Below are 12,740 nucleotides of genomic sequence, written 5' to 3'. Positions count from 1 at the left end.
GTTTGTGTGTGGAGGGGAGATACGGGTAGGGGGAGATGAGGTGGGGGTGGGAGGGGGTGTGAACGGGTAAGGAGTGTGCGGGATATCCCTCTCTCGCACCCCTGTCTCCCTCCACCCACGATTCCGTCTGCCCAAGCATAACCTCCACACTCGCCTCAGGAAGACTGGGTGCCCCATCTCGGTCGCATATGGCTGGATCCGCGTCGTGGAGAGCGACTCCCCTTTCCTCCCCCCTCCCTGCAGCGGTTCCGATCACTCCCCCCACCCCTCACTCCAGTGAGCTGCGCGGGAGGAGGGAAGGGAAATATTTGAACAGTGGGTGCCGGAGAGCGGAGAGGGGGGGGAAGGGAGTGCGGGTAGGGCTCGGCGTGGGGGGTCGAGGTTTGGAGAGGGGATAAGGGGTCGAATTATATTTTTTTTCTGGGGGCGGGGGAGTTATTGGTGCGGGGGTGGTCGGAGTACCATGATAATTGGGGTGCGTGAATGCGTTCCCGCGTGGAATGCCGGGAAACGAACGCCGGCATTTCCCGTTGGTTCTTTTATTTCGCGAGTCGGAAGGCGAGGGAGGGGTGATTTGGAGACCTTCCTTTCTCTCTATGACTGCTCCGGGTCGCGTGGGTGGTTTTCTGTTTGCTTTGTTTTTTTAATCCCATCCCGCTAGACAGATGTCACTAGTTGAAGGGGATTTACTTATCCTTCTCGTTTCGGCGCCGGAAGAGCTTTGAAAATGGAATGAATGAAGGCCTGTGAACATATTATGAGGGCGCTTGAATAGTGATTCATCGTAATCTTTCCCTTGGAATGGCACACTAAGGACGTTCGCATATATTTACTGAGGGTAATATTACTCCAAAAAAGACCTCCAAAGTTTTAGGAAAATTAAATACGGTTTGACAAGACAAACGCTAGCAACGCTAAAATTAAAACAGTGATCATAAACATTTATGGGCTTCAAAGAAAAAAGATCTCTACTCTCCATTAGGAGTAAAGGATTGAATTGAGTAGCAAACATTATTTTAATACAGTAGCAAACGTTTACTACCAGGGACGTTCTTATTAAATATAAGCGTATGAAGGACATTTTTACCTGGAGAATCTATGGTTTTAACAGATCACAAGCATAATTAAACATATTTACATCTTAAATATTTACCATGAATCTATTATTTCTTTCTTAGATAATGAATGAGCTCAGTCGCCACGACTTGGAAGGACCATAACGCCGACCGTCGACATTGGCGTGTCTTGTTTTCAATAAAAAACCATTAAAACAAGAGTAAGAATACGTTTCTAAATGGCACTGTTCCAGGCGTAGCATGGTGGAAACCCTTCACAGTGAAAGAAGACGCTTTGCATCTTCAAAAAACAAATTTTCTTTATTAAGACCTAGTTTTCGTCGCGGCACAACATCTACAGGAGAAGATATTATGCTGAACAAAACCTAGGCCGTTATTAAAAAAATTCTATGTGGAAAAGCAAAGTGTCTTCTTTCATCATTACATTTCTAAGCAAAGAATCATTTTTTTTCACTTACTAACCGCAGTATTAGCGTCTCTCTCTCTCTCTCTCTCTCTTGCTCGTACGTGAAAGTTTTTAAAAAATTCATAGCCGGTACGCAACTTCGTCTTTCAATATTCTCTCGAAAATGAAATGGAAACTAAAGCTTGTCGGCGTTCACCAGCGACCAATAATGCTTCACTGGTGGCAGCAGTCAATCAAACACTGGTATGAAATTTTTATCGAGGAATTCTCGAAACGCCGTTAAAGTGATTGGGGTGTTTAATTATTTTTTCGTTGCCATAGGACCACCGATTTTATACAACAATTCACTACACGAAATAACGCCGCCGGTTTGATGTCGCTAGTGCCAATTTATAAGCGGTGAAACCTTCCCTTTCCATGAGAACGTGATTAGTTTCCAAGATTTTAATGCTTGGAAATCATATTTTCCTCCCTTCTCCTTTTACTCATACTTTTTTTTCCTTTATCATTTTCTTATTCGGTCACTTTTTCTGACATAAATTTACACTGTGCTTTTTCATCTTCACTTTTATCTTCACTAATTAATTCCGTTTGCCCAAATATTCGATATTAAGCGATTTAACCAAAGAGCATGCCTTTTTGCCGTCCGGTTGCATTTGATCTTAGGCCTAGTACATAAACAGATTTCTTATTTTAGTATTTCCTACGCGTTTCATAGTATACCATATTGCAAATATTTACGTCATTTGCAGACGTTCCTAAATATCTTAGGATTTTTTGTAATTCTTTTATTGGCATATGCCAACTTTTTACAAATGGTTTTCATCAAATAGTTTGCGTTGAGACTAAATTCGTCGAGTAAGACATACATTTGAGAGGATGAATGTAAGATTAAATCGAGCATACTAGCAGAGATGGGAAACACATCTAACGCAGTGAGTGTAATATTTCTTTTCGACTCCTAGTCCAAAAACGGAAAAACGAAAAGTGTGTGGTGTGCCTCTCTCAAAATAAGTGTCGTCCTATCTCCCACTGGATGAGCTAAATAAATTCCAGTAACAAATACTACGGATCTAACCCGTTCTCAAAATATAATGTTCTGAAGAAATTCATGAGGTAGTGCATTAAATATAAACTTAGAAAATACCACATCATTATTGGATTAATTTAAAAAATAGTGGCCATACAAGTTTGATTCACATTTTTTTCAAATAATAATAAATTGAATCCTATATTGTTGGCTATATATTTTATGTACATTGATATCAATGGCTTGACTCTTGATTACGTCAGCGGCAGCCGTTGTATGTTGAAACATGTTCAGTTCGCCTTCAGCAACGATGGAAGTAACACGTAACGAACAAACACTGCTGCATTGAAATTTAGCTTTCATCAAGACAAAGACACCCGAGATCTTTATAATGTTGCAAGGGGTTCATAGGAAGTGTGTTCTTTCCTATAACACAACGAAAAGAAGAAGGTTTAATATGTTTAAAGAGATGGGACAAATTTCTGAGAACGCTGGACCCATGAATCCATTTACTGCTCTTTTGGAAGTAAAAATTTTCACTGCTGCTATCATTGTCAGAAAAATTCAACGAATAAAGTTAAGGACACCATACAAGTAAAACAAATGTAATTTGGTGCCACATTTTCGATATGAACAGGATTGGTTATGGCTTGGGTTTTTCTATGGTGGGTTCTGAAAAACGCAAGGCTAACGAATAGTCACGATTAACTTCCGTGTATCAACTTGCATTGCGTTCCTCATTTTCTTGATAGTCAAAAACACTGCATGGAAAGCGTTTTTCATCATTAGAAAGGAACTGAACATGTTTCACCTTGCCATGGTTGCCGTCGGTGCAATTTTGGATTCAAATCAATCTAGGCATTAATTAAATATTGAGCTAGGAAGAACACAGAGAATGAAAATGTTGCACAGTAAGTTATGCGGATAAAAAATGCATGACCACTCTTTATTGAGCAGCCTTGGTACATCAACAATACTGAGTCACATGAATATTTTCGGAAATACTGTTGTTGGTGAGCCTTTCTTACTACCCTCTCATCAATTTTCGATTTTAAAACTTGATTGAAATTCTTCACAATGTTGTAGAATATTTGCGAATGTAGAAGCTGATCGATGCCACGAAGTATGTTAATTACAGTTTTCAGCCATTTATGGTATTGGAATGGAATCCTCAAGGAGTAAATTATTTCAAATCATTATAATTTTAATACATTTTTTGGTTGTTTTTAAGTCAGGGTGTTGAATGAGACATAATGATTGCGAATCCAACGGGCAAGTAACCATTTCTTGTACGCTAATATGACGCCATAAATTAAACATTTCAATGGATCAAATGTCTAAAAAGATAAATGATGGAAATCAAAAGGTCTTTTTGTAAATTGATTTTTTACTTTCAAAATTTATGGTAAAATAATGCAGTAGTGAGCGATCCTTTGATATTTGGGGTCGGTACTACTTGCATTTAATATTATTTACCTACGAGCAAGTCAACAGCATTCTCGTTACAATTTCTTTGTTAAAAAGCTTACAGAATTGCTGTGGATAAGTATATTATCATCAAAGCCAAATTTTCAATGATAATTATTCCTACACAGTAAAAGTATTATTTACGTGCGTGTGTGTACTGATGAATATCGAGAACCACTTGGAGAGAGAAAATTACTTTAAAAGCACATTTTTAGTACTTGCAGTTCGTAGCATATTGTGTAAAGGGAAATTACGGAATTAATTCCAAAGCGGACTTTTTCTGTGGTACCGTTTCCTACATAACCTATCGTCTTTCCGTTTACCTGACCTCCCCAAAATTATCGCCGAAATGGGCCAAAAAAGTGACGGAAGAAAATTCGTGAGCACTAACGAAAAGAGGATGCCAGAATGGGTTCCGGCGGCATGCTTTTTCTTCCTCCTCACCACCCCCTCATCTCAGCGCTCCCTCCAACCCCGAGCCAAAAAAATGAAATCCCTTTCTCATCTCAATGGCCCCCGCTCACGCCGTTCTCCCTCCGATCTCTCTCTCCCTCTCTCACTCTCCCATTCAACAGCCAATTAGACTCCTACCGCCGCTTTCGAATTGGAGTCGAGAGAGTGAGAGGCGGAGGGAGTGACGGGGTGGAAGGCGGGGCGGAGGGAGTTGAGTGGGTGGCAGGGGCTCTGCGGAGGAAAGAGGGAAGTCGAGGGTGAGGGGAGGCCAGGGAGGAGAGAGGGATAGGGGCGAGAAAATTGGAGTGGGTGGTGGGAATCGGGTGAGTTCGACCGCGCTCTAAATTCAGCGTTGCCGGACAAGCCGCTCGCACTCAGCGCGGTGATTGCAGAAACAGGTCGCGCGATAAGTTGCGGAATTTATTTCCGGAGACATACGCGCCGTTTGGAATACATTCTCCTCTCCAAACACGTCACTTCTGCCCCTTATAATCGGCCCAACGAAGTGATCAATGCTCGCTGCATGGTGCCTGCACTCGGCTTTTCGAGGGCGGGAATGCTCATTGCTGATTGACGGACATGCGGAAATCACAAAAATTAAATGTTCCAAGGTCGGTATGGCAAAGTTAGATAATTATATCTTTGTTTCCTAGCGCCTCATGAAATATATCCGCGATGCGTCTCGCAATGCATAGCATGGCTGCCGATGTGACTGGATTTTATTGCAGGAGTTTAAAATATTCCATTTGAAACTGTGGTAGTTCACCGTTATATTTAGACCCTTTGAAACATTAGTCAACTGCCCCAAGGTATTTCTAAATTATAATTGACTTCACTTTGCTTCGCTTTCCTATAATCACCTAATGGTAATGGTTCTCTTCTCTTTTCGTTGCAGGTTTTTCCTCAAATTCTTTCTCAAATGCAACCAGAACTGCCTCAAGAACGCGGGAAACCCGAGGGACATGAGGCGATTCCAGGTAAGCATTACATTATTCCTCTTACAAGGTGAGATTGGTGTTTGTTCACTCCTGCATTTGAGGCCGAAATGTCTTAAGAGAAATGGCTTCAGAAAGATAATATGTGCAAACTAACTGAGTCCCATCAATTAGTGAACACTTTCATAGAAGTTATATTCACGTCGCTGTATTGAAGCAAGGATTAACGTTTTTCTCTTTGTAAAATACAACTAGTGACAATTTTCAAGGAAATATTATTTATTGAATAGAATGTCTACTCTGTATCGTTATCTCAACAGCTTAAGACTTGGAACTGTAATATGGAATAGATTTGAGTGTCCAGGAAAGAAAACTTGGTATTTTCACATATCCAATATATTCTCTAAACATTATGCGTACTATGTTCAAGGAACTTGAACTAACTGGGTTAGTCTTGCTTAAATTTAAATCTACTTTTGTTATTCTTCACATGGTGGATGTTTCATTTCCTCTTTTTATAAACTTATTACCTTGGAATAAGGCGTATTTAAACGTATATAATACTTCATTCATTCATGTGCAAAGCACTTAACCAATTTTTTTTGCTGTAACAGTACTTCAACGATAATGTTTTAGCAGGTATTCAAATTAAATGCTGAAATATTTCGGTACTTCATAAACTTTGAATAAACACTTTCTTATTTTAGTTTTGAATGGCTCACTTATTATTTTTTCACCAGCATTGAAACGGCTACTTATTGCACCCCACCGCCAACTTTAATGACTCACGACGCACAAGCGTTTCTTGGGCAGTCTTCTTCATTTTTTCCCCTGTTCTTTAATGAAAGTGCGAGCTAAAGAGGAAAAATACTCAAGGGTATTAAAAAGTCCAGGAAAATAAAATAAGCATAAGAAATAAATCACAGCTATAGGAATGCGGAAAAAGTCGAATTGTTGAATCGCAAAGAATGAACGTATTATTAGTATCATCGAAAATCAAAATCGAAATTAGTGATTCGGTTTTCAAATAATTTGTATTTGGCCGGGAAAATGGAGTAGTTTCTCTTCATTCCTACTGGTTGCGTTCCGAAAGTAATGCAATTGAACATTCCGCGCCGCTCCTATTATTTGGAGTGGGATCAAACTTCCTGAAGTAGGTGGAAGGGACGCTAATCTTTGCCGCGCAAACAATCTCAGTGCTCTCAAAGCTTTGGAAGTGGCAGGACGTCAGTTATTGTAAACCTCTGCACGCCGACCATGTCACGAAAAAAATGGAATCGACGATCGAGCAACGTTATGCGATTAAGTTTTGTGCTTAACTGAAAAAATCTCTTGAGGAGACTAACAAAATGATTTGTGAGGCTTAGGGGACCCTGCTCTGTCCTACTCACAAGTTTCGAGGTGGTTTAAGGCCCTAAAGGTAGGGCCGGGAAGAGGTTCACGACCAACAACGCTCTGAGCGGCCGTCAACCAGCGAAACCGACAACAAAGTTGCTCGTTTTCGACAATTGTTGGACTCTGACCGTCGATTGAGTATCAAGATGGTTGTCAATGAACTGAACTTGTCGTCTACTGTTGTGCTTCGCATCGTTACTGAAGATTTAGCGATGAGGAAAGTGTGTACCAAGCTCGTGCCCAAGGTGTTGTCGGACGACCACAAGACCAACTCAGCGGAAATTTCAAGTGAACTTTTGCAACGTATTGAAAATGGACCTGATTATTTGGACAACGTTATCACTGGTGATGAAACCGGGGTTTTTGTATAAGACCCAGAAACAAAACACCAAAGCTCTGTGTGGCACACCGACCAGTCTCCCGAGCCCAAAAAGGCAAGAATGAGCTATTCAAAAGTGAAAACATTGCTCATTATCTTTTTCGACAGTAAAGGAGTGGTTCATAAGGAGTTTTTTCCTCAAGGACAGGCAGTTAACTCTGCCTATTACGTGGATGTGCTGGAAAGACTCCGAAAATGGGTCATCAGGACGACAAAAGACATCTCCGCTACCTGGCAACTCCATCACGACAACGCGTGTTGCCACAACGCGCTACGAGTCCGCGAGTTCCAGGCCAAACACCAGGTGCTAACGCTGCCCCACCCCTATATAGTGCTAACCTCGCCCCAACAGACGTCTTTTTGTTCCCTCGGATTAAGACAGCCCTGAAAGAAACCCGTTCATTGTTCATACATCTACATCTACATAATACCCAACAAGCCGCCGCAAGGGCGTGTGGCGGGGGTGTTGGGTCACCAACCGTAAAAAGGAACAATACCACATGTAAAACAACAACATGGAAATTACGCCTACAGCAGCGCACACACTCATGCAAAAATCCCTTCATTCTACACTCATGCAAACACATGCCATAAATCAACAAACAACTGCACCCCAGGATGCAGCACGAAAGCCATCCAACAACACGCAAGCCAGGACACAACAAGCAAGAATGTGAAACACCAATACCACATGAACATGCACCATAAAACACTCTACCCCCCGAGGAGACTGTAAAAGGCAGGGAATGCGACCCAACGTTGCAGGTAGCAAGAATTTCCCCCAAGAATTTCCCCCAGGGACGACGGATTGAAAGGGAGACTGAAAAACAGATGAACAGAACACTAATGAGGTCATTCGGAAAGAATAGAAGAGATCCAATCAGCCGTGACGAAGACATTGCGAGAGGTCCCCGTAGACGCCTTCCAGGGCGCCTACTGGTCATGGCAGAGTCGCTGGCAAAAATGTGTAGAGGCTCTAGGACAGTACTTTGAAGGATTTTAAGCATTTTTGCAAATATGTTCATTACTTAAAAAATAATTTCATTTCTTTCGGAACGCACCCTGTATTCACCAGACGTCATGCTTGATTCATTATTTTTTAAGATTCTAGTTTGATACATTTGAACTCATTGTATCCTTTTGAATCTCATCCGGGGGGCTTTAACAATTAGATTCCACTCTCAGCTGCATTAGATTTATTGCCCACAGCGATCCAATCTAATACTTCAAAACAAACTGAGCAGCTCTGTCGACATGAAGAACGGAAGCTTACGCTGTGATCTCCGGCATTTTCCGTGCCTTCGAAGGTGCTTTTTTATGCTTCGCCACGTGCGCACGGGAAAAAATAATCGCAGAATTACTCTTCCCTCCCACAAAGGCTTTGAGAACTTCCAATGCAGGCAACACCTCAAATGAGGATCGTCTGTACTACGGTTGGAAGGACGGGGAAATTTGCCCTTTGACGCACCTTGGGGGCCAATAGAATGCGCCCTTAACTCACTGCCCTCTCACTGTCCCTCACTAAATAATGTGGGCCCTTCGCCACCTCTTCCTCCTCCTATTTATCGCCGTACTCCGTCTCTCCCTACGATTTCTCCTTCCTCTATTTTCCACCTTTCCAGCTTCCCTATTCCTCTCCTTCCCTCCCGACTTCTTTTGATGTCTCCCAGAAAAGTGGCAGGCGGTGTTTACGCGGTTACCCTCCCGCCCCCGCCAAGGGCGATGGGTAGGTGTGTGCGGCTGGAGTTATTCACTCTCCCACATGAGTCACGCGATTGCCGCTGGCGCGTCGCGGCGCTGCTGTGTATACGAGAGAGAAACGACCACCCGCGCGCGCACGTTTGGGTATGATTGTGGCTTCTTAAACCCCCTCTTACCCTTCTCCAACCCACCCCCTTCTCCAATCCACCCAATCTCCCCCTTCCCAATCCTCTGCAGCCCCACACACAACCCCTCTTACCCTTCCCCCTCCCCCGCCGTCCAGAGACGTCCCCGCGCGCTCGCCAAAATGATCTCCCCCCGGCCCCCCTAACTGTACCCTCTCCCGCCCCCAACGCCACTTCCTCCCCCGCGCTCCTTTCTTTGCCTTCTTCTTTCCTACCGCGGTTGTTTTTGTTTATTTTCCGTGAGTTCTCCTCCTCGTATTTTTTTACCGTTTTTTCCCACCCGTCACCGAGCGCATGCGCCGAGATAATTTTGAAAAAAATCAATGGCGGTGGAGTTTATTATGGGCATTTTAGATGGTCATTTTATATGCTGAAGTGTTTTCTGGGGGGCCTCCTATTTGCTTAACTGCACGCCTTGCTTTTGCGCTTGGGAGAGTTTATTTTTGAGAGAGAAGGGACCGTGTTCCGAAATTAATAGAATTTACAAATGTTTGGAGAGAGATGTACAGGGAATACTTGTTACTTCTCAGTATATAATTAACGTTCAACATTTCTTTTTCCCATTAGAAGAGGAATAATAATATTAGTGTTGTGCATTAAGGAGAATAATGTTTGTGTAAGGGCTCATTTTTTCGGTTGAATACTCTCCCGCGTAGTAAAAATATTTTATTGGTATCAGTGATTGATTCCGCATGGGATGCCTAGGTATAGGCTTCAATTTCTTGTTGAGTCGCTTCTTCAGTTTCTATTGAAAGATGCGGCTGAGATTCGAATTAATCTTACTTATGCCACAACGGTAACTAAATGCGATTATTATCCGTCTCAATTTCTCGCTCCACTCGCCCCCGTTCAAGCTAAAAATCTTTCACCATCGAAATATGACTCCGAGATACGTTGACATGACCTGAAAGAGTGGACACATAGGTATGAGAGTTCTCGGAGTCGTAAGCATCCCTCACTTTCGACTTCACAATTTCTTGAAGCCACCTGACTGTCAGCGATCAAAACCGTTGATGCCTCATGCAAAAGTAATGTCTTCTGATAAACTCAATTTTATACACCCTCTCGCTAAAGCCTCTCCACTAATTAACCGCCGGAACACTTTGCGTCGGATTCCGGTTCGCCGAACACGCCTCGCCGTTTTGTCCGGCGACTGAGAGAGAGAGAGAGCACACAACGCCTAAGTCCTGATGTCCTCTCCTCGACCCTTTTCCCCCCGCCCCGGGCCCTTTGACACAGATCCTCCTCACTCATTACCTCCGAAACTTCTTTGGATGAGGGTCACCCAGAGCACGCTGTTTGAAGAAGTATCTCCCCCTATTTGCCGACGACCATTGAGAGAGAGAGAGGCGAGGGTCGGGGAAAGAGGAGGGAGAGAGAGGCAAGTGAGGATTTCATAGGAGCCAGTCCTCCTTTTCTCGTGGGCAATGGGAAGAGAGAAAGAGAGAGATAGAGAGAGAGAGTGAAGCTTGCCTTTGGCGTTTTTCGCTCGACGCGAGGTCAACGATTGCCCTTCCCAGAATCCCAATCTCTCCACGAAAAGCGACGGGGCCATGGGCCGAGGAGATAAAGGCTCCGGAGGGAGAGAACACAGGTCGAGAGGGAAGTGTGGAGAGTGCGGAGAGGTAAGCGATGAGAGAAGCGAAGATGTGGAATAGGTGTAGGGGCGAAGAGGTAAAGGGAAATAGTCGAGGCAGGCGCGGAAGGAAATGAAGTGTCACGCGAGGGATCTCATCCCAATGTTCAGAAAGGACGACATAAGCGTATAATAAGTCGAGGGAGTCAGACGATAGTGTTAGGGAAATCATGCCTTCTGTATTATAAAAGCAGATGAACGGAGATGAAGTTTTCAACCGTAAGAATCAAACTGCCCTAAAACTTAGATTAGTCGGAGGTCTGGACGGAGAATTCTGGTATTCTGACCACCTTTATTAAAATGATATTTCAAAGATAAGTGAAAGGACTTGGAGCATTATTTTTATTATTACATTTTAATTATTGTTGTAATTTTGACCACACCCGAATTTTGAAGTATGACATCCATCATATATCCTTGTAAATAATTTAAGGAGCAGCACACATATATTTTTTTCATTGTTTCCGTGATCCATAATCATTAAACACTTATTTCAGTGAAATGGAAAAATTATTTTTTTTGCATGATGTTTATTTGGACTCAGTTACGAACTAAAGAATTCCCAAACAGGCAAATACTCTTTAAGAGCGTATTTTGTTCTTTTGACATTTCTGTAAGTTCATAAACTGCACCCTCCAATATCACTAATCGGTCAGATACTATCGATTTTGGCAGGCCTTTGGTTGAAAATTTTATCTTTAAATTTTGAGTTACGTAGAAAGACACCGAAAGTTTTAATTGAGAAAAACAACAATAGTGAAATTATATCTCACAGATTGGATAATACCCAAAGAGAAGCCTTAAAGTTGCAGTCTTAATAGTAGAATCATGTTAAATACAAACAATCAGGTATGGTACTCCTTAGTTATTTTTCTCGCATTAATATAATCATTGAAATAGTCAAGGCCATTGATTTGATCTCTAGCCGGAGAAACGGCCTCCGAGATTTCTAGATTGAAAAACGTTTGATAACATCTTTGCTCATAGATGATCACTTTTAGCAAGTTCATTTGCCTGGCATAATCTGGTTTAAGTTTCCTCCATCCATATTAAACTAATTTTAGTTTTCCACACATTTATTTTTCCAAATTTGTGGCCATTCACGACGACATAGTGTAATAACAAACTTACTCGTCGAAAAAGAATTCTGGTGAAATAAAAATATATTCCTATTTCGTTGGCGACATACTTCAGCAACAGCGACATCGCACGGTGAATAAAATTTATGGAAGAGAACCTATGCGCGTTTTTGTTTACATAGAGAATATTACGATGCATCTCGCAGCCATAGCACATTTATTTTCAAAAATTGGGCATCCGCACGATTCGGCGATTCAGGCGACCCGATATTTCGGAAGCAATCGCGATGCATTGAGAGAGGAAAGTCGTCCATTTGTACCCACTTCGGCTCGTCACCACACCCACCCCCTCGTCCTGTTGGAAGTAAGGCACGGGGAGAAGGGAGAGCCCCCGCGCGGGAATCGAAGTCGGTCGGCTCCGTAAGGGCCTTCGCCGGAGTCCGAAGGTGGTAATCGGAAAGGGCCGAGAGGCGATAGAGATGGAAGTCGCAAAGGGGTGGGGGGTGGAAGAGGAGAGGGGATGAGGGAGGGCAGAAAGGGAAAAGGAGATGGCGGAGGGAGAGGGGGGTGTGACCGTCTGGGGGAGGGAGGCGAGGGCAGGGGCGCGCGTGTGTGTGTGCGTGTGGGTGGCGAAGCAAACGGGCAGACCGCTGCCTGGCTTCATCGAACGAACTAGTCGTCATCGTTCTCCGTTCCCATGGGAACGGGAGCCTTCTCCCCCGCGGGGTTCGAGAGAGAGAGGGAAGGAGGGAGAGAGAGAGAGGGCGGAAGACGTACGGCCCGCAAGGAGGGGAGGGGGCGGAGGAGGAAGGGGGCTGGATGATGGCGCGTACGCCGAGGCAAGGAGTCGGGGCAGAGGAGAGAGAAGATGGTGGGGGAGGGAGGGCGATGGGCCGTACGAGGGGACAAGAAGAGAAGGGGGGGATTGGCGGCGGGAGAACCCCTCTGCGCATTCCCAGGGGGCAGAAGTAGCTCCCGAGGGAGGTGGAGGGGGAGGG

At 43.6% G+C, this 12,740-nt stretch overlaps 1 protein-coding gene across 1 annotated transcript in view; it reads left to right on the top strand.

Moving 5' to 3' along the window:
* kn (EBF transcription factor knot) overlaps nt 1-12,740 on the top strand; it is a 287,569-nt gene that overhangs the window by 227,271 nt on the left and 47,558 nt on the right. The window contains exon 7 of the mRNA XM_071591777.1: nt 5,328-5,409. Coding sequence (XP_071447878.1) covers nt 5,328-5,409 — 82 coding nt within the window. The remainder of the gene's footprint in view (nt 1-5,327; nt 5,410-12,740) is intronic.

Source organism: Hetaerina americana, unplaced genomic scaffold, assembly GCF_022747635.1.
Source record: "Hetaerina americana unplaced genomic scaffold, ioHetAmer1.1.p SCAF_5, whole genome shotgun sequence".
NCBI classification, from domain to species: domain Eukaryota; kingdom Metazoa; phylum Arthropoda; class Insecta; order Odonata; family Calopterygidae; genus Hetaerina; species Hetaerina americana.
The sequence above is the reverse complement of the archived record's forward strand: the minus strand, read 5'-3'. Positions and strand labels throughout refer to the sequence as shown.